The sequence below is a fragment of the Sturnira hondurensis genome, unplaced genomic scaffold (genome assembly GCF_014824575.4).
Source record: "Sturnira hondurensis isolate 20B ecotype Veracruz unplaced genomic scaffold, ASM1482457v3 Scaffold0019428, whole genome shotgun sequence".
NCBI classification, from domain to species: Eukaryota; Metazoa; Chordata; class Mammalia; order Chiroptera; family Phyllostomidae; genus Sturnira; species Sturnira hondurensis.
Genome location: NW_028092059.1, coordinates 7924997 through 7947461, shown reverse-complemented (window position 1 = coordinate 7947461; position 22465 = coordinate 7924997). Strand labels below are relative to the sequence as shown.

The following is a 22465-nucleotide window of genomic DNA, read 5'->3' as shown; positions in this document are numbered from 1 at the left end:
GCAAGGAACCGGCCTGCAACCCAGGCATGTGCCCTGACTGGGAATTGAACAGGCGACTCTTTGGTTCGCAGGCCCGCACTCAATCCACTGAGCTACGCCAGCCAGGGCTCCAAAGACTTCTATATGTCTTAGAATAAATCATAATCCCAAAGCTCATTGGGAAGGTTTGGAAATGATGCAGCCAAATCTCTGGAAGTTATTATAACCTGTATCTGATCCTGTGTGTGCTACTTTCACTACAGGATGGAGATATAGGGGAATATAGGTCAGTGGTAACAGATCACGTTTAATATCGGTCTAAATATTTCACACATCTGAATATTCTCAGGAAAATCTTAGAGGATTTACACTTATTACCATTATGAATAATAATACCTTATATCCTAGAGTGCATTATACTTTTCAAATTTACACTCATTCTGCAAATTTCCTATTTAAATACCATTCATCAAGACTCCCCCAAAATGTGAATTCTGATAAAGACCAAGCAGTCTAAGGAGGTGAGGAAGAGAATAAAGAAGAGTGAAAAATAATTTATGAGCAAAGAAGTAAAAAAAAGTATTAGATGTAGGTTGGAGAATATATAAACAGAGAGATGTTATACAAGCTTTAAATATTATTCGCCTAATTTAATTTCTGCAAGTTTAGAAAAATAGCTATCTACAGTGTAGTACTTCTTCTTGTTTATGCTCTGTTGTCTAGAATTATACTTTAATTCCTCAATGTCCATGCCTGCATGAAACTGATTAAGAGGTGTGTTCATTTTTTATCACTGCAGTAAAAAAGTATAATACAGTTAGTGGTTTAAGAAACAGTAAGAATTTATCTTAGAGATCTGTAGTTCGGAAGTCTGACTTGGGTCTCATGGGGTAGAGTCAAGGTGTCAGCAGGGATGCGTTCCCTCCAGAAACTCTAGGGAAGATTCTCCTTCCTTGCCTTCCCCAGCTTCCAGAGGCCGCCCCCATTTCTTAGCTCACAGCCTCTTTCCTCCATCTTTAAAGTCATCAAAGTTGCATCTCTCTGATCCTCCCTATTTTATCACATCTCTCTCTTTGATTCTTTTTTTAATGCCGACCTCATTCACTTTTAAGGACCCTTGTGATCACATTGGGCCCCTCAGGATACTCCAGGGTAATATCCCATTTTAGGGTTCTTCACTTACATGTATAAAATCCCTTTTGTCACATAAGGTAACACTTACAAATTTGGGGGGATTACTATGTAGACATGTTGGGGCAAGGTTGGAGGACACTAGTCTACCTACCACAGAAGGCTGTGTTTAATATCTCATTCTTCAGTCACTAATTCCTGCCTCTCATGCTCTGATTCTATAACCTTTGAGCCCCTGTGGGACCAGCACTTCATCAAGTCTACCACGTTTTCCACTGTCCCTCATTTCCTTAATATCCTTTCCCCCTTCTTATCAAACTAAATTCCATGGGTTATCATGACATTCCCTTCTTATGTACAACGTCTATTCCCTTGGGCCTGCTTACTCACACTCACTTGGCAGAACCCAAACTTCAGTGACTCCAGTTTTCTCCCTAATCTCCTTGTTCTCATCTAGCTGAAAATGGCTGGAAGAAAACATAGTCTTGCTGACCAGTCTCCTACAAGTTTCAAATGGCTCCTTAATGCTGCTTGGCATGCTATTTGCCTTGTCTGTTTGTTTTCCTACTTTCCTAGAAAACTATTTCTTGCCTTCTGTCTTGTTAAACCTTTTACATCTACTTCTTCATCCTCCCCCTTGGCTCATGAGTCAAATCTTTCTTGAGAAATGCAAAGTCTGCAGAAAAAGGCTCTGCAGATTCCCTTGTATCCCTCCACAGATCAGGTTCTTTGTCCTCATACTCTGTCTTCCTCCTAATGGGTCTGTGGACCTAACCCTGGCATTCATGATCTTGCATGTAAAAATGCATCTTTACTTCCATTTACTCTTCAATCTAGCATTTCCTCCAGCTATGATGTAGGTAGCAAACCACAGTGACCACAACAGCATTAACAATACCTATGCTTTTGTCACCAGTAGACATCATAAATACATATATTTATATAGTAAAACAGTTTTTTTCAGGTATCTCACAATATTGTATGCACATATCCCTACTTTGAAATTATGGTAGTTATTAGGCCCACTACTAGATCTTATTATTTTTAGCATTAATAAAATGCACATGTGTTAGGATACTACAGATTCAATTTTTAAATGATTTGATCATTGTTTCGATGAAATTAGTTTTTTTGGTACTCCAGTGTATTTTATGCACTTAAAAAATTATACTGAGAATTGTCCATGGGTTTCATTATTAAAGAGTTCATGGCACACACACACAAAACAGTAAGAACCCCTTCTGTAAAGAGACTGTGTGTGCTCCTATCTAAAGTCAGTCCCTCCACTTGTGCACTAGATCCTGCCTTCTCTCACCCTCTGTGCAAGGTGTCCTCCTTTTACTCCTTTAGATCTTCATTCTACCTTCTCCTCCTTGCTCTGGGCCCTGGAGCTGATCTCTGTGGACAGCATCAACCAGGTTTCCTTGTATTTTGACTTCTGCTTGGACTCAGGCAAGGGGAAGGACCATCAGGGCATAGACAGGTGTCAGGAGGGAGAAGTTGGGGAATTCACCCAGAAACCTTCCCACAGCCTTGGATTGGTAGAAGCTCTGTTCCAACTTCTCTTTATAGCCCTTTCCTAGGACTGAAGATCCTACTCTGGATTCAGATAATGGCCCCTGCTTTTCCTCCTCAGGGGGACCTCCATTTCTGGTGAACACTCAGTGAGGCACCATCTCTTGGGAGCGTCTCATAAGTCAACCCAGAGCTCTGTAATAGTATCTTCATTCTGTCACGTTTGAGTGTGCCATCTACTCCTTGAGAACCACATAGACTCAAGGAAATCACCCCAGCATCTTTCCCTTCTCTAAGTTTATTCCCATCAAGAAAGCCTTTCAACCTAGTTCACCTGACAGCGACCACTTCCTTGATAGCCAAACTCCAATCCTCTCCTCTACAGCAGTCCTCAGTAAACTCCAACTGCTCTTTTGCCTCCCCTGACTGAAATCGCTCATCAAAGTCACCAACAGTCTTCATGTTGCTAAATCCAGTGGTCATTCTCAATACTCATTTGTAGGTCCACTGGCAGGATTTAACACAGTTGATCATTTTCTCAACCTGATGTATTTTCCATTTTGCTTCCAGAACCCCAAAGGATTTCCCTCCTAATTCACCTTTTGCTTCTTCTCAGTCTTCTCTGCTGATCTTCCTCTTCCAGGGTTTAGTTCTCAGCCTTTAAAAAATTTATACTTATTCCATTAGTAACTTAGTAAGCAATGCTCCATTTCTAACATGTGGTTTACTAATTTATCATACTTGTTAATTATTGAATCCCTCACCCCTACCAGAACATAAGCTCCCCAAGCCTAGGGTTTTTTGTTCATTTGGGTCTTGGGTGTTCCTCAAGTGTCCAGAACAGTTGCTGGAATAAATTTTTTGTTAAATTGAATTGGATAGTGACTGTTATCTCTCATATGCAGAGTAACAGCTATGACTTTTTTCTTCTAAAAAAGCAAGCCATAAAGTAACAGGAATGAAATAGAAATGAATGAATAAATATCTAAACTTTGAGGAATAGAGTGAAGTTATAAAATGGAGGCACTATGGTCAAGATGCTAAATTATTAAAATAAAGTAGGCTGAGGCATGAGGATACAATTCTATTCTTGCCTCACATATGCTGGGAACTTAAATTTCTGAACTTTCCAGTCATGTGTCAGTACCCGAATGCCTGGATATACATCAAACCCTCACATGACCATCTGAATGATCTCAAGAAGAAATTGTTTTATTGTCCAGACTACTAGACATATGAAGATTACCATTGTCAATGCCAGAAACAGCCATACCTTTAGAAAATTTTTATAAGGTTTTTGAACCAAAGTGACAATTGCTAGGAAGCAAATCTCAAGGAATTGAGAAAATGTTCTGGAGAATGGCAGTTTGAAACTTATTTATTTATTTTTAAGATTTTATTTATTTTATTTTTAGAGAGAGAGGAAGGGAGGAAGAAAGAGAGGGAGAGGAATGTCAACATATGAGGAAAACAGCAGTCTGTTGCCTCTCATATACACTCAAGGATTGAACCTGCTCCTTAGGGAACGATGCCCAACCAACTGCGCCACCCTAGTCAGGGCTGCACCTTATTTTATACATTAGACTCAAAGGAGGAAATGTAAGCAGGGTTACATGGAATCCATTGGTAGTAGATTAAGGGGTAGGAGAAAGCAAAATGGAGAAATCCCTGAGGTTAAAGAATAAAATCAAGAGATACAGACCTCTTTTACATTGATGGGTTTAGGATAGTTAACAGCATTTACAGCACATAGAGATGGTATGTAGAGAACAAGATAATAATGAGCGGTTCTGTAGTCTCCTGCTGTGGTGCAGTGGGTTTACCCTGAGGGGTCTGAAAAAATGGGATTACTCTGACATTCCCAGGGTATGTTATCTTAAATGCAAAAAGACAACGGACAGTCTTATTTGAGGTAAAGATAGACCTTTCTCAAGGAAGCTACATGCCTAGTCACATGATGTGACTACCCATCATGAATCACTGTCTTAAAGTTAAAAAAATATGTTTATTGACTTTAAGGAGAGAGAAAGGGAGAGAGAGATATGCTTCCTATATATGCCCCAACCAGAGAGTGAACCCACATCCTATGTATGTGTCCTGACTAGGAATCAAACCCTTAATCTTTCGTTATATGGGATGAGGCTCCAACTAATGGAGCCACACTGGCAAGGGACATAACTTGCTTTCATTTAAGAATTTTTATGTTCAAACCATCTTCTGTGATTGCTTTTGGATTCTGAGTTTGTAGGGCCTGCCATGCAGACCTCCCCCGAGCTTGTTAGGTTTAGTATTTGGCCACTTTTTCATTCACACTATCTTAGACAGATCCTGACACTAAGAAGCAGGACTGATTCTTCTCAAGAATGTATTTTTTCTTTACCATAAGAACCAACCCTCAGCTTTTCTTTCTCCTTCAGAAAACATATAGGTTTTGCTTAGCTGTGTTTCCAGTTTACAAACTCTGATTCTTGAATTAGTCTTTGTCATTTGTTTTCTAGCAAAGCATCTTGACTCTTTTGGCATTCATTCAACAATTTGTAATGGGAATATTTATCATAAATGTAAATACAAAGGATCGCAGCAATAAGTATGACAGCAAATAAAATTACTCTTATTATGTTAAAGACCTCATAGGATAATCAAACTTGAAACAAAATTAAACTGCAACTTGTATGACAGACATGAAATTATATGCTAATATATAATAATTTCTTATAAATGAGTAAGAGAAATTATGACACAGGTTAAAAAAATGGGTAAAAGACATAGAATAATAATTCACAAAAGAGTCCTGTCTAGAAGGAGACAAAAGTAGACACACTTTGCCTCCTTGCACAACCACAAAAAGGAATTATAACTAAATCTCAAAACAAGTAACACCCTGAACTGTCAGAAAATTGAAATGTATGGAACTCCGATAACCAAGGAGTTAAAGAATAAACATTCATTCAGACAGGTAGGAGAGGCTACCTCTCTGACAGGTAGCCCAGGCAGAGAAGACATGCAGCAATAAGGTGGCTGGCAGAGTGGGTGGTTCCACATTTGTGTGTGGATAAATTGGGAAGAATAACTGGTGAGCGAGACAGACCATGCAACCCAGGGTTCCAGCATGGGGAAATAAAACGTCAAAACCTCTGGCTGTTAAAACCTGTGGGGGTTGCCGCTACAAAAGAAACTCCCAACTTCACAGGATAGTTTGTTTGAGAGACCCACAGGGTCCTGAATATACACAAACCCGCCCACCCGGGGAATCAGCATCAGAAGGGCCCAATTTGCTTGCAGATAATGGGGGAAGTGACTGAGAGTGGGGCAAGAGCTGAGCAAGCAGCATTGTTCCCTCTTAGACTCCTCTCCACATACAAGGCCACAATTCATCGACCTGGGTTGGCCCACCCTGGTGAATACCTAAGGCTGTCCCTCCTGCAATGTAGGGTGTGTCCAGACAAAAAGTATGGCCCTAATTAAAGAACAGATCACAGCTCTAAAAATAGAACTCAGTGATGAAGAGATAGCCAACCAATGAGATGCACAACTCCAGATACTGGTAATTAGGATGCTCACAGAAATGGCTGAGTATGGTCGCAAAACAGAGGAAGAAGGTAAGGCTATGCAAAGTGAAATAAAGGAAAATACACAGGAAACCAACAGTGAAGGGAGGGAAACCAGGACTCAGATCAATGATTTTGAGCAGAAGGAAGAAATAAACTTTCAGCTAGGATAGAATGAAGAAACAAGAGTGCAAAAAAATGAAGAGAGGCTTAGGGACCTCCAGAACAACCTTAAATGTTTCAGCATCTGAATCATAGTTGTGCTAGAAGGAGAAGAAAAAGAGCAAGAAATGAAAAATTTGTCTGAAAAAATGATGAAGGAGAACTTCCCCAATCTGGCAAATGAAATAGACTTCCAGGAAGTCCAGGAAGCTCAGAGAGTCCCAAAAGAAGTTGGACCCAAGGAAGTACACATCAAGGCATATCACAATTACATTATGTAAGAATAAAGGCAAGGAGAGAATCTTAAAATCAGCAATAGGAAAAAAGACAGTTACCTACACAGGACTTCCCATAAGACTCTTAGTTGATTTCTCAAAAGAAACCTTGCAGATAAGAAGGGGCTGGAAAGAAGTATTCCAAGTCATGAAAGACAAGGACCTGCATCCAAGATTACTCTATCCAGCAAAGCTTTCATTTACAATGGAAGGGCAGATAAAGTGCTTCCCAGATAAGGTCAAGTTAAAGGAGTTCATCATAACCAAGCCCTTATTATAGGAAATGTCAGAGGACTTATCTAAGAAAAAGAAGATCAAAACTATGAAGAATAAAATGGTGGCAAACTACAAACTATCAAATGAACCTAAAAAAAAAAAAAGAACAAACTAAGCAAACAACTAGAACAGGAACAGAATCACAGAAATGGAGACTACATGGAGGGTGGTCAGTGGGGAGGAGGAGTGGAGAGAATGGGGGGAAAGGCACAGAAATTAAGAAGCATAATTGGTAGGCACAAAATAGATGGGGGAGTTAATTATATTATGGGAAATGGAGAAGCCAAAGAACTCATCTGCAAGACCCATGGACATAAACTAAGGGAGGGTAGAATGCTTTTGGGAGGGGGGTACAGGGTGGAGGGGAACAAAGGGGAGAAAATAATGGGACAACTGTAATAGCAGACTCAGTAAAATGTATTTTTAAAAAAGACTATTAACTAATTTCTCCAAAGAAACTATGCAGGCAAGAAGGAACTGGCAAGAAGTGTTCAAAGTCATGAAAAGCAAGGCACTATACCCAAGATTACTCTATCCAGCAAAGCTATCATTTAGAATAGAAGGACAGATAAAGTGCTTCCCAGACAAAGTAGAGCTAAAGGAGTTCATCATCACCAGATCATTATTATATAAAATGTAAAAGGGACTTATTTAAGAAAAAGAAGATCAAAACTATGAACATTAAAAAGGCAACAAATTCACAGCTATCAACAACTCAATCTAAACAAACAAACAAAGAAACCCAACAACCAGAAGGGGAACAGAGTCATAGGTATAGAGATCATTTAGAGGATTATCAGTGGGGCTGGGGAAGTGGGAGAATGGGGGAAAAGGTACAAGGAATAATAAACATAATTGGTAGGTACAAAATAGGGGTGTGTTAAGAACAGTACAGGAAATGGAGAAGCCAAAAAACTTATAACCCATGGATATGAACTAAGGGGGAATTGCTGGATTGTGGAAGAGAGTAACTTCCTTGATAAAGTGGGACAACTATAATAACATAATGAATACAATATACTAAAAAAGTGAAAAAGAAGAATAATTCACAAAAGAAATGAAACTGGACAAATAATATATAAATCAACCATTAATCATACCGCAAATTCAAACCACAATGTTATTTTATTTTGCTTATCAAAAAAGAAAATTCTATTTTAATTTATCTGTGACTCAGTAAGGCTACTTCTAGCACCCTACCCCAAATAATTAGAGAGCTCTACAAATGCATATGTTCAAGGATGTTTATTAAAGCAATATTTATGAAAAACAATCTAAAAATCTCATAACAGAGAGAGGCTAAAATAAAGTAAGGAATAATCATACCATGAAATATTTTATAGCTGTTCAAAATCACGATTTTATACAATACCCAATTATATGGGGGAATGCTTAAACTATATATTTCAAAGGTTAAAAGAGATAAAAAATATAGAGCAGAATTCCAAAATTTCAAATACAAATGCATATATACAGATACCACAAATAGAAAAATGACCAAAAAATATATGTAAATGTTAATACCTGTTATTTTCATGTAGTGAGATTATGAGAGATTTTATTCCTTTAAAGTTTTCTGTATTTTTTTTACAACACATCATCTGCACACGGTTGCAGTTTCCAATTTTCTCAAAATTATTAGGTATTGCATTTACATTTAGAAAAGTAATAAATAAATGCTAATAACAATAATAAAACTATAAAAGTGAGATCCAAGGGGTTCCAAAAGATTCAAACATAAATACTAAATGTCCCTTTTTTGTTTGTTTTATAAATGGCTAAATCTTCCAGCTAAAAAGTTTTTATTTCCAGTAGCAATAGTACTTGTATTTTTTCCTTGACTGGATTTTGATGGAGGATCCACTGCAACGTATTTGATTCGGAAACCTCCTGCTGTCACGGAAGCATCGCTTAGAAACTTTAAGGTCATGACATTTCCTGGGGAGGAAGAAGATGCAAAAGAACAAAGATGTTAGTCTCCTTCAGTTTAGCTGACAAAGATGCCCTTTCAGGGCTTCCTTTGGACTCTCCTTCCCTCTCTTTTTAAAAATCAGGTTCTCATCCCCCATCTACTTCCTACAGCTCATAAGATGTCTTCTTTTAACCTTTAGTTAACAAAATATGTCCTTATGACAAGAATAACAGATGAACAAAAGGTTTTAAAAGTTCGTTTTTCCTTGGGAGATTGTAACAGAATAATGAATTAATAAGTTTTAAGCACTATTCATTCAAAAATTGAACAAGTAGTTCCATCTTTTCTGATAATGATGAGTAAATGAGAATTGTGCGCAAGGCTAGGGTATATGAGTAGTGTAGCTAGTAGCAAATCAGCTTGAGGACTGATGCTTTTAATTGCATAAGCATGGTGATAATTTTATGGTTTGGAGGGAAAATATAGCATCTAAAATGCCAAATACTAATGCTGGTGATGAAAAAGAAAAATGACATCTAAGAAAATCAATGTTCTTAGGCAGAAAATAGCAGTTTGGGTTAATAGCAGTGGTATTGCTTAATGAGGTAAGTTTATGCTACTACAAGGACATTTCTTGAGGTTACATTACATGGAACAAAGGCACACAAAATAATTTGCAGGAGGAAAGCAATTTGGAAAGCATTGCCTACCATAGGTAGCCTTTTGAGATGCACTCTGCATAATAGGCATATTAAAAGGTCTCTGCTGTCTTCCAATAGAGAAACCTGTTTAACAGTACTGAACCCAATGTTACCCAAATTTATTTGACCTTAGAGCGCTTTTCTCAGGTAGCACCTATTTAAAAACTTTTTATGATACTATGCTCTTTACGACTCTCTCTGGGAAATGCTATACTAAGATTTAAAAATGCAATAAATAAGTTGTAAAATTTGTTTCAGTGGCAGAAGGTCTTTTTTTCAGTCCTCACTGGAGGCCATGTTTATTGATTTTAGAGAGAGAGAGAAGGGAAAGAGAGAGATAGAGACACATCCATGTGAGAAACATCAGTGGTTGCCTCCCATATTTGCCCGGACTGGGGATGGAGTCCACAACCTAGGTAAGTGCCCTGGCAGGAGGTCAAACCACAACTATTGGCGTATGGAATGATGCTCCGACCAACTGAGCCACCCAGCCAGGGCAACAGAAGGTATTTTTAACTACTTTATAAATTACTTCAATTCTTTATCAATGAAAAATGTTGGCCTTTAGTTACATTTTATGGAAATTATAACCCACAGCAGTATTCATGAATTTGCAGATTCAAGACTATCTCAGACTGCAATTTTCTGCAGATAGCAAGAGTTTCTACACATTTTCAGTGTAAGAAGTTGGCATAAATCTTTCTTTAAGTAAAAATAAATACTTTGAATTTCAAAAGCCAGCATGCTACATCTGTCCACAGTTCTCTCAACTTGAAAAAGTAGATAATAATGACTACTGGGTCTTTCACTTTCAATGACACTGAGAAAAGAAATCATAGTTTTTTGTTCCTTAATTTAGAGCCATTACCTGTACTAATGATGTCTTCTGGAAGCTCATCCCCACAGTATCTGAAAAGGAAATTTTTTAAAAAGAGAGGTCACATGAATGAATCTTATATAGCTATTGGAAGTAGTTCTTATCAATAACTAAAGTGCTTTATTTTCCCTAACTAATGGCTCATTTTACTAATATTTTATTGTTTTTTTTAATTTGAATTTGTAAGGGAGAAGAGGGTAAAACATTATCTGAAGTAATCTTCTCAAAGAAGTAATGAGATTCTTAAGAAAGGATATGTGGCATTTCCACTCTCTGTACCTACAAAATTATTTGTGCAGCAGATAATTTGAATCTTTTGGGAAAATTAAAAATTTGTTTCTCTTTAATCCCATAAAGTTTTCTTCACAGTAGAAAGACGATGAGTGTATAGTTGGTGACATTATATTTTGAAATTCTAGAGTATACAGATTTAAACATAGAAAAATTACATTGGAACTTATAGATGTAAGAGAGTTTGATTTTAATAAAAATCATGCCTTGAAAGGGACTCCCTTGCACATTACATAAAAGCTGAGGGCTCTGTCAGTTTCCAAAGGTGTAATTTATTTCAGAGGGGTGGAAAGTCTATTACAAAGGTAAATTCCACAATATAAATTTATAACCTGTTGAAATCCTTTAAAAATGGTAAATGTCTTGTTTTTTAAATCTAGGGCTGTAACTGATTTGTGAAACTAGGTTTAGAATAAAAACATCATCCTAAATGCAAAAAAGGAGGTACATTCTTTTAAAAAATATTTTGTCCTTCATTCATTCAACCCACTTTATGTCTCTTTGAAACTACTTTAAAAACTATTTGTATTTTTTGTATAGTGGTAGTCTCAGCCAAAGAATAAAACAAAACAAAGCAAAAAAACACTTCTCTCCAAAAAGTAGTTCATTTATGCAAGAAATGCCTTTGTTTTCTTTGTCTTTAATTACACATTTCAAAGTCAATGTAAAAACTCTTGTGTCTGTCATTTTTAATTGTTCCCAATATTCTTTTATTTATTTTATTTTTAAAAAGATTTTATGTATTTATCTTTAGAGGGGAAGGGAAGGAGAGAGGGGGAGAAACATCAACGTATGGTTGCCTCTCATGCGTCTTCTGCTGGGAACTGGCCCGCAACCTAGGCATGTGCCCCAACTGGGAATCGAACTGCGATCCTTTAGTTCTCAGGCCTGCACTCAATCCACTGAGCCACACCAGCCAGGGCTATGTTCTTTTATTAAATAACTGTCATGGATAATGGAGAATTGATAACTGATAGTCTATGGACATTATTAAATAGTGACCTGAATATAGAAAACACCTAATTGCTCACTTTTAAAATTGGAATATTTTGTGAGGCTTTCAAAATTTAAACTATATTAAATTTGGAGGGCAAAAACACAAAAATATTGTGTCCCAGTAAACATGTTGAAAACCAAGGGAGAAATATTGAGGAAAAGAGCAGTTGCTTTTTATGGCAAAGAAAGCTATTTTTAAGAAGATTCTTATTGTAGGTTTAGCTAAATTGTGTGAAAGAAGAGACTATAATTTGCTTATTTACTTTATATCCATAATATTTAGCACAATGCTTTGTACCCAGAAGAAAGGCACCAATTACTGAGTTTATCATTATTTTTAGAGGTTGACAGAAATTAGAACACTTAAAACCTCAATGAATTTCCCATCTCACATCTTTCTTTTTCCTGTTGTTAGTTAATCCTGAGGTCTTTCTAAATAGACTATAAAACTAATTGTTACAGCTTAACAATAATCAAAAGGTGGCTATCACTATTTTAAAAAATAAGTAGCAGCTGATAGTCATTTAACATGCTGTGAAAAATCTTTGTGGTATTGTAGGAGTGTAGAAACACTGGAAAATCAATATTGTAGAGACAGTTAGGGGAAATTAAAGAAACATTAAACACAGTATCGAATGTTCCTTTAGATTCATGTATGGGGAAACAACACGTACCTTCCCACAAAGCCATGGATATCGTCGTAACTGTCATATATTTCAAAATAGTCAGCCAAGCAAGCTGGGTCATCTTCAAGGTCAAAGTCCAGGAAACTCAGGTGAATACGCTGACCATACTGGAGTCTAATGTGCCAGTAGCAGATCTGGTTATCATCATACTCATTTGGGAAGCCTGGAGATTTAAAAATTCTCTTTGGATCTGTAAAGACACCACCACATTCTTTTGCTGAAATGGGGAAAAAAAGATAAGAAAGCATTAGAAAAAAATTATTCCTACTTTAAAATGATATTTGCATCGTAGTATTCATCTATTTATTACTTTTTATGAAATAATAAAGAAATAGCTTAAATACATCACTTGTACTATATAGTGTATTCTTGAAGCTAAAGAATAAATGAATTTTTCATCAATGATTACTCAATACTCTAAAATAAGCAGACAATTGTGAATTTTTTAAAAATAAAGCAGCAATAATAAAAAGTAATTTAATTGTGCTCCTGGTTACATTTTTGCTTCTTTTTACCATTTAAGCATAAAATGCACAAATCTCATGAGTACACATCCATATGCTTTGACAAATACATATATTCATGCTACCAACAGCCCAGTCAAGACCACAGGGATTTTTTTGTCCTGTCGTGTCATCCCTGTGTCTTCGGGGACTGGAATATTTAGACTAAAGAGTCTAATAAATTCAGTTTTGAAAATCATTATGGAATTTCAGGATTAGAAGAGACCTTGAAGGTCACTCTAATCCAGTTACAAGGAGTAATTTATAATCTTTTTATACTCTTTTTATGGGTTTTTGCATAAGTGAACACCTAGTCTTATTTGAGAATTTGGTCAATATATTTATGTTTGTTTTTTTAGGTCACTTTTTTTAAAATTAAAAAATATATATTTACAGATATGAAATGGAGAAAGACAGAGCCAGTTTGTTGTCCCACTTATCTATGCATTCATCAGCTGATTCCTGGTTGTGCCCTGACCGGGGGTGGAACCCATAACCCTGGCATAACAGATCAATTCTCTAACCAACTGAGCTACACAGCCAGGGCTCATTTTTTAATTTTATTTTATGGTTTTATATTGTGTCACAACCTGTTATAAGAACAACCTCAGCCAGACCCAATGACTTGCAGTATGACCCAGAGGGAAAGCTGTGGATGGTCCCTGATTAATTTTAATTCCATATCAGGTAAGTGTCTAGTGTCTTGAAAAATAAAATAAAACCTGGACAGTCAAAAATAATCCGGGTAGTGCTGACTCTGGTAGCAGTCGATGTTTTTCATTTTATCAATTTCAGGCTTCTGCCAAGAATATTCTCCTTTAAAGCAACTATTTAAAACAATTATATTAGCATCTTTACTGCCATAGGTGTTAAGGAAGCTTATGTCCAAGATAGAAGAGGGTCTTAAAAAGGTTGGGGAGTGACAAAGATCGGAGGCCTAGTACGAGTGCTCTGTGACCGCCCCACATCTCAGTTTCTTCCCTGGGAAAATAAGCATAATCACGTCTCTCCTGTCACTTCCCACAGGATTATTCTGAGGATAAAATAGGGACAATAACTTAAGGATGGTATACAAAATGTAAGCTATTCTTATTACATTATTAAAATTTATACAATGTACTTAAGTTTATATATGTACTTAAGTTTGTACAATGCCAGCTTTTGGAGTAACTCTCTCTGTCCTGTAAAATCTTTTCTTTGTCGTATACACTATTAGGTTAGGATAAAAATTCAAATATTGACCTATTTTGATTGTCTATTTAGCTATATCTATTCAGTTGGATATTTTATGTTACATATAGTATTTGCCTCATATTTTTATTTCGAAAATAATAGATTCACAAAGTTGACTAGATCCCTGAGTTTGGATCATAAAGTTGACTAGATCCCTGACTAGCCTAAGTTTGGATAAGTTACTTAAGCTATTTATTGATTGATTGATAAGATTTTATGTACGTACGTATGTATGTATGTATGTATGTGTGTATGTACTTTAGAGAGAGGGGAAGAGAGGAAGAAAGAGAGGGAGAGAAACATCAATGTGCCAGAGGGAAAAAAAATCAATTGGTTGCCTCTCGCACACCTCCACCTAGGGACCTTGACCTGCAACCCAGGCACATGCCCTTCTTGGGAATGGAACCGATCACTCTTCTGTTCTCAGGCCAGTGCTCAACCCACTGTGCCACACCAGCTGGGGCTATTCATTTATATTTTAATCCTTACCTGGAGATAAGTTTTTATAGATTTTAGAGAGAGAGGAAAGAGTCAGAGAAGGAGAGAGATAAAGAGAAAAACAATAATTTGAGAGAGAAACATCAATCGGTTGCCTCCCATATGTGCCCCAACCAGGATTAATCCTGCAACATTTTGGTGTATGGGGCCACACTCCAACCAACTGAGCACTCAGCCAGGGCAATTACTGAAGCCCTTACACCCTTTTCCTGATTTCTAAAATGGTATAGCTCTTGCCACTGTGGCTCAGTTGGTTGGAGCATTATCTTATACACCAAAAGGTTGAAGGTCCAACTTCCAGTCAGGGTATATACTATATTTTGCTGTCTACAATGTGCACGTTTTTGCCCAAATTTTTGAGGAAAAAGTAAGGATGTGCATTATGCATGGGTAGTACTAATTCTGTATCTATATAAATGTTTTTCTTTTATCTATGTTTATAATGTAATATAGAAATTGAAGAAGACGATACTTCTGATGTTGACAGTGATGAAGAGTTCTTGGCCTCCTCTGATGTGTAAATACCATACATTTGTTACTGGCTCATAAAATTTCTTATACTTGTACCATAATATGTTGAAAAATGAATGTTAAAATTTCTTTAGAATACGCAAAACAAGTATCTATATACAAATAAATAAATAATTTAATGAAAAATTAAAATGAGAGATTTTTTCCCTGAAAATTTGAGCACATTATACAAGGCAAAATATGGGCACCTAGTATACAAGTTTGATCCTGATGGGGATGGGAATGGGAGGCAACCTACTGGTATTTCTCTCTCTCTCTCTCAAATCAATAAACACTTAAAAGTTTTAAAATGGGTATAATAATACTTCCATGCAGGGTGGTGAATACTGAGTGACAGTAGATTAGGGAATATAAATCAGTGTCTAACACAGCATAATCACTCAGTGCACGGTAGTTATTAGTAATTATCATCACTAAATTGGTTTATGTCTGGAAAAAAGTTATTTTGTTTTAACAACCTCTTAGTAATATAACTTTTGAAAAATATAAAAATTATTATTTTTAACAAACCATGTGGGTTGTAGCAATAAGCATCCCATTTTTCACTCCTATTGAGACGGACTCCGTAATCAATGATACCAGTTTTTCCAAATCCACAGTTGGGCCCTGGCTTCACAATGGGGTATCCAACTCTGCCCTTGGCCATCCACCCAGCAGCACAGACATGAAATCCTGCAAGAGAATGAGTGGGTTTTACACTTAACTGGTAAACTCAGCTGAGAGAAGCTCATCTTTATAATGATGGCCCCTTCCAGCTGTAACAGTTTCATGCAAAAGGGGGAAAATTGTTTTTTTTTTAAATAACATAAAATTGGAACACCTATTAAAATATAACATCTGACTTTTAGTAGAAAATTACGCCTTAAAAAAGAAGATGCAGATGAACTAGAAATCATAATGCCATGAATATGAAAACAATGCATGTTCAGAGCTGGCTTCTTTTCACCAATGACCTATCCAGTGCAATGAGTTAATTTCTGAAGTTACTATCAGTCATGAAAAAAATTTCCAGATGATAGTTTAATTAATTTCTATTTCAGGACCAATTAAAATATTGCTAATATTTTGAAAACTTTGAAGAGTGATAAAAGCACTCATAAATTTCAAACAAGGTCTCAGCCCTATTTTTCTTGCTCAACTCTGGAGGCGGTTCAAATATTTGCCAGTGCCATCTGAGAACAATTTTACTTGAAGTCCAAGGCAGCTAATAACAGCTCTGGCTTTTGTATCCATCGTGCCAGTTACTGTGTCACTCAGTCCTGTGGGAACAGAATGAACAGTTACCTGGGGAGACTTTGGGGCATTTTAGAGAACATCTGTATTTTCACCTTGGGTAATGTATAATAATAGCATAACCTTTGCTATCAATTTTCCTATCAGCAAAGGCGTTTCTTCAATGGAGAAGAGTTCCAAATGTGAGTGGCCCTTTGGAAACTCCTGAAAGCCCAAGAGAGATGGTAGCAGGCCATTTTTTAAAAATAAAAAAACAAAAAGCACTTGTTGATAATTGGGTTTTCAACGGGTCTCCTGACATCATTTTCCTAGTTTCTTTCTCCTGCCATCTCATAACTTGCTCATCCTCCTTTTCCTCATAGCTTTTAATCCTGAAATACAAATGCATTCTCCCACATAATGTTAAAAAAAGAAAACATTGAAAAAAATTAGAAAAAGGCCACTAAATTCAATGTTTTATCCTGCCAAGTAAATTTCCTTGTAAGATTTGATGTAGTAACTTCATCTAACTGCTAAAGGAAACCCGTACTCAGAAGTCAGTAAGAGATGAAACAGTATTAAAGATGAATAGTAATGGCTTCAAATTTATGAGGAATTTAAATGATACAGAGTTAATATCTGCATGTTTTCTTATGATTTTCATTTATTATCTCACAATGGGTTGTGTCCCCATATAAGTTGCTAGTACTAGGAACTTTCCACTAGCTAGCTCTAGGCAGAGAAGATGGGAAAGCTGGAGGGCAGAGACGGCATAGGAGCTTAGAGAACAGTTAGCAGGGTAGAAGAGCAAAGACTTATTGAAGGGTTACAGGGAAGGTGGAATATATTCCCTCCGAGGGCGACAGAAAGCAAGTGATTGTCAAATCATTTACCAATTTTTCTGGCTGCCTCTAGCTGCTTGTAAGTGGCGAGACGGCCGCCTTCATATTCACACACTTCCTTTGCTTCTGCGTAGGTGAGTTTGTACTTGCCAGACCGAGCTTCTCTGTGGTACACGCCTGCTGCTTGCTCTGTGAATTCACAAAATGTCATAAATGCACTACTATGATTCTTGTGGATCAGGGAAATTTTGTGACCTCAGCTGGAAGATTACATCAGCTATTGTTCCTGCCAAAGGGTTCCCTAGTTCAGCTGCCTTGGGTAACTACATTTTTCATTATTAGAAAGCTTTGGGGAAAAATTATGGATGAGGGGGAATTTTCAGGAAATCTGGTGGCATAGACAGAAATTCAAGGCTAGATTTTATTTCTGAACTGACAGCATGAAAGAGTTTAGCACATTGTATTTCTATACTACCAAAGATAAAAACGTTTTTACTCTTTTTTGGCTTTAAGTCACATAGAACTTGAGAAGGTAATTCATGGGAGAAAAAAGGAGGTGAAGGCAAAGAAAACCATTGAAATTGACCCATTGTGTAAACTCACAATGACGGAGAAAAATAAGCCAAAATATCCATTTGAGGGAAATGACTAATGCAATATAATTGAGAATTTAGTAAACAAATAAAAAACCGAGGGAAAGTTTGAAGGAATCTAAAGCAAACAAATATTGCATTAAAGAAAAGACAATTGCCCTGGCTGGGTAAGCTTAGTTCGTTGGAGCATTGTCCCCAGTATGCCGAGGCTGCAGGTTCGACCCCCAGTCAGGGCACATACAAGAATGAACAAATGAATGCATCGATAAGAGGAACAACAAATGGTTGTTTTTCTCTCTGTTCTTTCCTCTCTCTCTCAAATCAATAAACAAAAAAGTTTAAAAGAACAACCCTAGATTCAAATACAGCAGAGAAAAACCTGGGCACACCTAACTACTGGTTCCTAAGTTCTTTATCTGTTTTGTTTTCTTTTAGTTCACATTTGTTCCCAACATATTTTTGGTGGTGTTAAATCATACGTGAGTTGTCTCCCAGTAGATCACTATTTAAATTGATTGTTTTGAGTTGGGAATGCATTTTGCCATGGAAACAATGTGGAAGGATTCCCAGGACAGTAATCATAAGACAGCTCTAACCGTTCCAAGTAGACTGTCATAATGGTTCAGTCCCTGTGCCCTAAGCTGTGCATTCAGCTACCATCAAGACCACTTTCAACGAGAACACATATATCTTGGCAGGCAGTGACATGAAGCTGGCTCTGTTCGAAATACTGTTCCTTGCTCTCCTCCCCAGGCTGAAGTAGACATTGCCTCAGTTGAACAGGGGATACTGTTTGGCGGCATTTTCCCTGCTTTTCTGGACTGCAGGGGATCCTTTGATACGTTACATGGTAACGTAAAGGCCCATTACTGAAGACCTTAATTTGATACTTTTAAGTCAGAGAACACAAGGTCATTTCTCCCTTTTTATGGCAAAGCCTCAGTTCACTGCCCTTTCACTAGTTTCCAATCTGGTTGTTTTGAGCATATACTATGAGGTACTTTGCTAGGTGCCATGGATCAAGTCCTGTGCCCAAGCAACTTGGACACTAGTGAGCAATGCAAGCACAGATGGTCACTATTTACGATGGTTTAACTTAATGATACCAGAGTTAAAAATCAACCTTAGGGGTCCTCTATTTCAGCCTTCTCATCTTACCAGGGTGCAACCGAGACCAAGGGTTTAAAGTGCCTTGTTCTTGATAGTTGCTATCTGATTCTTGCAAACTTCCTTTCCTCCTTAAATAGTTTCTAATACTATATTGACCTAACCAACTGTAAATAATTTGTGCCAGGTTGACTGGTCAATAATTTGTCCCAGATTGAAGCAATGTGCAATTACCCCAAGCCTCAAATTTGCAGCACACTATTAACAAACATTTGGGTTTGCTCTCTCTACCTCTAGGACTGAACTTCTATTATTCAGGTTTGTATTTTTGTAAAATACAAAAATGCTTTTTAAGAAAACCAACAATAGCTCCAAATTACTTCATCATCAGAAAGTTTTACAGCATTTCACAGTTCATCCATGTGGGTTTCATTGTTACTAGCTTCGTGACAATCTTTCTCATGTGTGAAAAATATGTGCATATTTCTAAGTATGATTGTGTGCAGTGACAATAAACAGAGACTTGTTCATTCCTCTAGTGAATCCCAGACCCCATCTTGGCCAAATGGATCTCACTGTTCTGCATTAAACTAGCTCACTGGCTCAAGCTGCAAAAAAGAGGGGGCAAGGCTGTGCACTGCAAATCAAGCTTTTTAATGAAATCCACATGACTGCAGTTATTATTACCAGGGAGAAACAGGCTGAAATATTCTATAACCGTGTGCTGCTTAGCAAGCACAAAAGGAAGATGTAGGTTAATTTTGCTTTCGCTTTATTGCCTTATTTTATACAAGAATCCCTCAATTTTCTTCCTGAGAATTCAAAATATTTTCACTATCAAATACAGTAATGGACATAAAGCACTATTGATTTGTATCATGAAAATAAAAGTACTGTTCAGAATACTATTAAGGGTATTTTGGGTTTTGAGGATTTGGCTTTTTTGGTCTATTGTTTATATTCACAGTTAGGCCCATGTCATTCCTCACTTGTATTTAACAAAACCAACAACAAAAGCAACTTTTCTTGTCTACCAAAAGGGGTAAAAAAAGTACATGGATAGTTCAAAAAAAGGAATCAAGTGGTAAGAAAGCATTCAGAAATACAAGCTTTAGCTTTTTTTTTCTGTATTATAAGCTGGCTTCATCAAACTAGGTCAAAAGTTGTTTGGAAAAAGCAAGCTATGTACTACAAGTCAGAATACCTGGAGGAATGATTATAAAGTTATTGTGTATCCCATTTTACCTGCTATGGTCCTGGTACTATTACCTGCTATAAAATCTGACTGCAAATGCATGGAATAAAAGCAAAATAATATATTGGTGTTTACTTTTTGTTGTTGTTGTTAAAGAAACATGCCCCATTATACCACCACATTTGCTATGAAAAATTTAACATATATTTGCATATGAAATATAAATATTAACCTCTATTTTTTCCTAGACAATTTGCTTTATAAAAAGCCATTTTTAAATTTTAGAAGGCAGGGACACTATCTAAAAATGGTATAGGCATTCTGAAAGCTATCTTTCTTAAGCATTTTCTTTGAAAACATCAGGCTTGAACAGAACAGAAAAAACTGTGGCTTTGATTCACTTCTCCATCAATTCAAAGAACTGACATTCCCAAGAACAAGCTCAATGAGTGAAGTTTCTTACCAAGCCATATGGAGTTGTGAAAAATACCGTTCTTGTATCCCCATCCGTGAGCCTCTTCCCACAGCAAGACAAAGAAGTAAATTAAGAAGATCATATCTTGGTCGCAGAGAAGTAATAGCCTGTTAGGGGCTCCTCAGCACAAATTCTCAGAGCAGAGGCTGCAACACGACTGAAACATCTGGTTTCCACATCTTTTAAATGGTTTTTTTCAACTGTGAGGTCAGCAACTACTCTCCAATGGCATTTCCCGCTGCAGAGTTTCACAATTAACTCAGTGTCTGAAGCAAATCCTCTGACTCATTTGCATTGGCAACTGCAACTGAGGATATACTCATCATCTACATTCTAAAATTCACTTGCATGAGAAGGGGTTCATTAATGCTGTCTGTCACAGACACTTTTCTATTGGGAAGTTTGTGTAACTTGATGCAGAGTCAGCAGTGATTTAAAACAAAAAGTGTGTCCAATTTGGCACATTCTAAAGCACCTCCAGGGATGCAGAATTTCTTTACCCTCTGTCTGCTTTTCTCTTGGGGTAGGGTCTGTTGCATCCTTGGTTTATTGTGGTTAGCAGGTAAATACATCAGCTCCCAGAAATGTAGTCCAGTTTTAGAGCCTTAAGACATTCCAACAGCATTCTAACACAAATTTCCCCAAGGCACAAATCCTTGAAATTTGCAGAGAAAATGTGGGTGGGTAGATAGTCATGCTTAATAAAAATATGGTCCTACTTTGCCCAACGCTCTAACTTTGAAGATGATCAAAAGAGCAGGTGATAATTATCATAGTAAAGTCACGGGCCTTAAAATATCCCAAACTTTGTTCTCCTTATGTGAAAGGTCCTTTGGTAACAGGTCTGGCGATAACCCCAGTGTTCTGATGCTAGTGGTATTTCCTGTTGACCGACAGCCAGTTTTTGGCAGCTTTTGCTTCTTTTTCTTGTAAGCTGTTCGTTGGTACTTGGTGTCTCTACCCTTGATGCCGAACTGCTTCCCATTTGCTTCCATTATGTTTGTTTCTCTCATATTGAACCCTTTCATAGTTCTTTCAGTGTTTGGAATTCTTTGAAAAAACCAAATTTCTGGACAAGCTCTGGTCTGAAGTTAGCCCTGAATCCCTTAGATCTCACTGCATTGAATACGGAAGACTTGTCTTGGTCTCATCTCTCCTCAGAAAAGCAGTTGTGGGATACAGGCTAAGGGTGAAGAATTTATTGGATGCTCTCTGAGGCATGCATAGGTTATGAGGGTTCAAAATCTCTGTTTGGGGCCCACAGCAAATGAGAGATGAGAGAATTGTATCCCAGTTCACTGATATGGTTAGAAAGTTTAAGTGTGGTCAGCAAGAAAGGACGAATGGATAGTTGGAAGGAATAAACTGTGGTATTGCTTTGGAAAGTAGAATTACATGAGTATTTTAAGTTTGTGGCTTAGGAAGTAAATATAACTTTCCTTGCACAGGGATACAGCAAAATCCTCACAGCCTTTCCTAGTCTTTGCCTGGTTACGGCCACTGGCCATGCCGTTTTTGCATCTCTTCAAAGTACCTAGTGTCCCTGGTTCTCATTTACCAAAAATTACTTTTAGGGAAGGGTTAGAAATTAATCTTCACTGAGGTCAAATAACTAACAACAGACACACATCCTTTATTTGTTTGCATTTTAATGAAGCTCCAGGGACAGCAGGATGTGAATGTTCATCTTGTTTTAACATGAAATTTAACGATTGTTTTGATGGATTAACCCAGTCCAGGGTGGAGAATTTCTCTTCCCTTTTCCCAGCTCTCCATGCAGAGGACGAGGATTTCTCCTTACAAAGTTTGGAAACCCTGTCCTTCCTCTCATCCAGCAAGTACAGAAACTGCCTAATGATGTGGGCTCTGGCTTTGATGGTTGGCTTAAGAAATGTCCAAACCTGTAGAGAATTTTCATGAGTTTATT

General features: G+C 37.2%; 1 protein-coding gene across 1 annotated transcript; it reads right to left on the bottom strand.

Moving 5' to 3' along the window:
• Window positions 1–8518: 8518 nt before the first annotated feature.
• Window positions 8519–20759, bottom strand: TNFAIP6 (TNF alpha induced protein 6). The gene is made up of 6 exons (XM_037027829.1): window positions 20527–20759; window positions 17220–17357; window positions 15625–15786; window positions 12338–12566; window positions 10368–10408; window positions 8519–8824 (listed from the first exon to the last, which is right to left on the bottom strand). Exons 1-6 carry the CDS (start codon window positions 20618–20620, stop codon window positions 8655–8657), a joined length of 834 nt encoding a protein of 277 aa, XP_036883724.1. The 5' UTR covers window positions 20621–20759; the 3' UTR covers window positions 8519–8654.
• Window positions 20760–22465: the final 1706 nt, after the last annotated feature.

Excerpts from the sequence above, each read along its gene's own strand:
- TNFAIP6 (XM_037027829.1), bottom strand. The coding sequence starts at position 20,620 with ATGATCTTCTTAATTTACTTCTTTGTCTTGCTGTGGGAAGAGGCTCAC. Across the intron at positions 15,787-17,219 it reads AGAGGCAGCCAGAAAAATTG|GATTTCATGTCTGTGCTGCT; the intron begins GTAAATGATTTG and ends ATTCTCTTGCAG. Across the intron at positions 12,567-15,624 it reads TTATTGCTACAACCCACATG|CAAAAGAATGTGGTGGTGTC; the intron begins GTTTGTTAAAAA and ends TCCCCATTTCAG.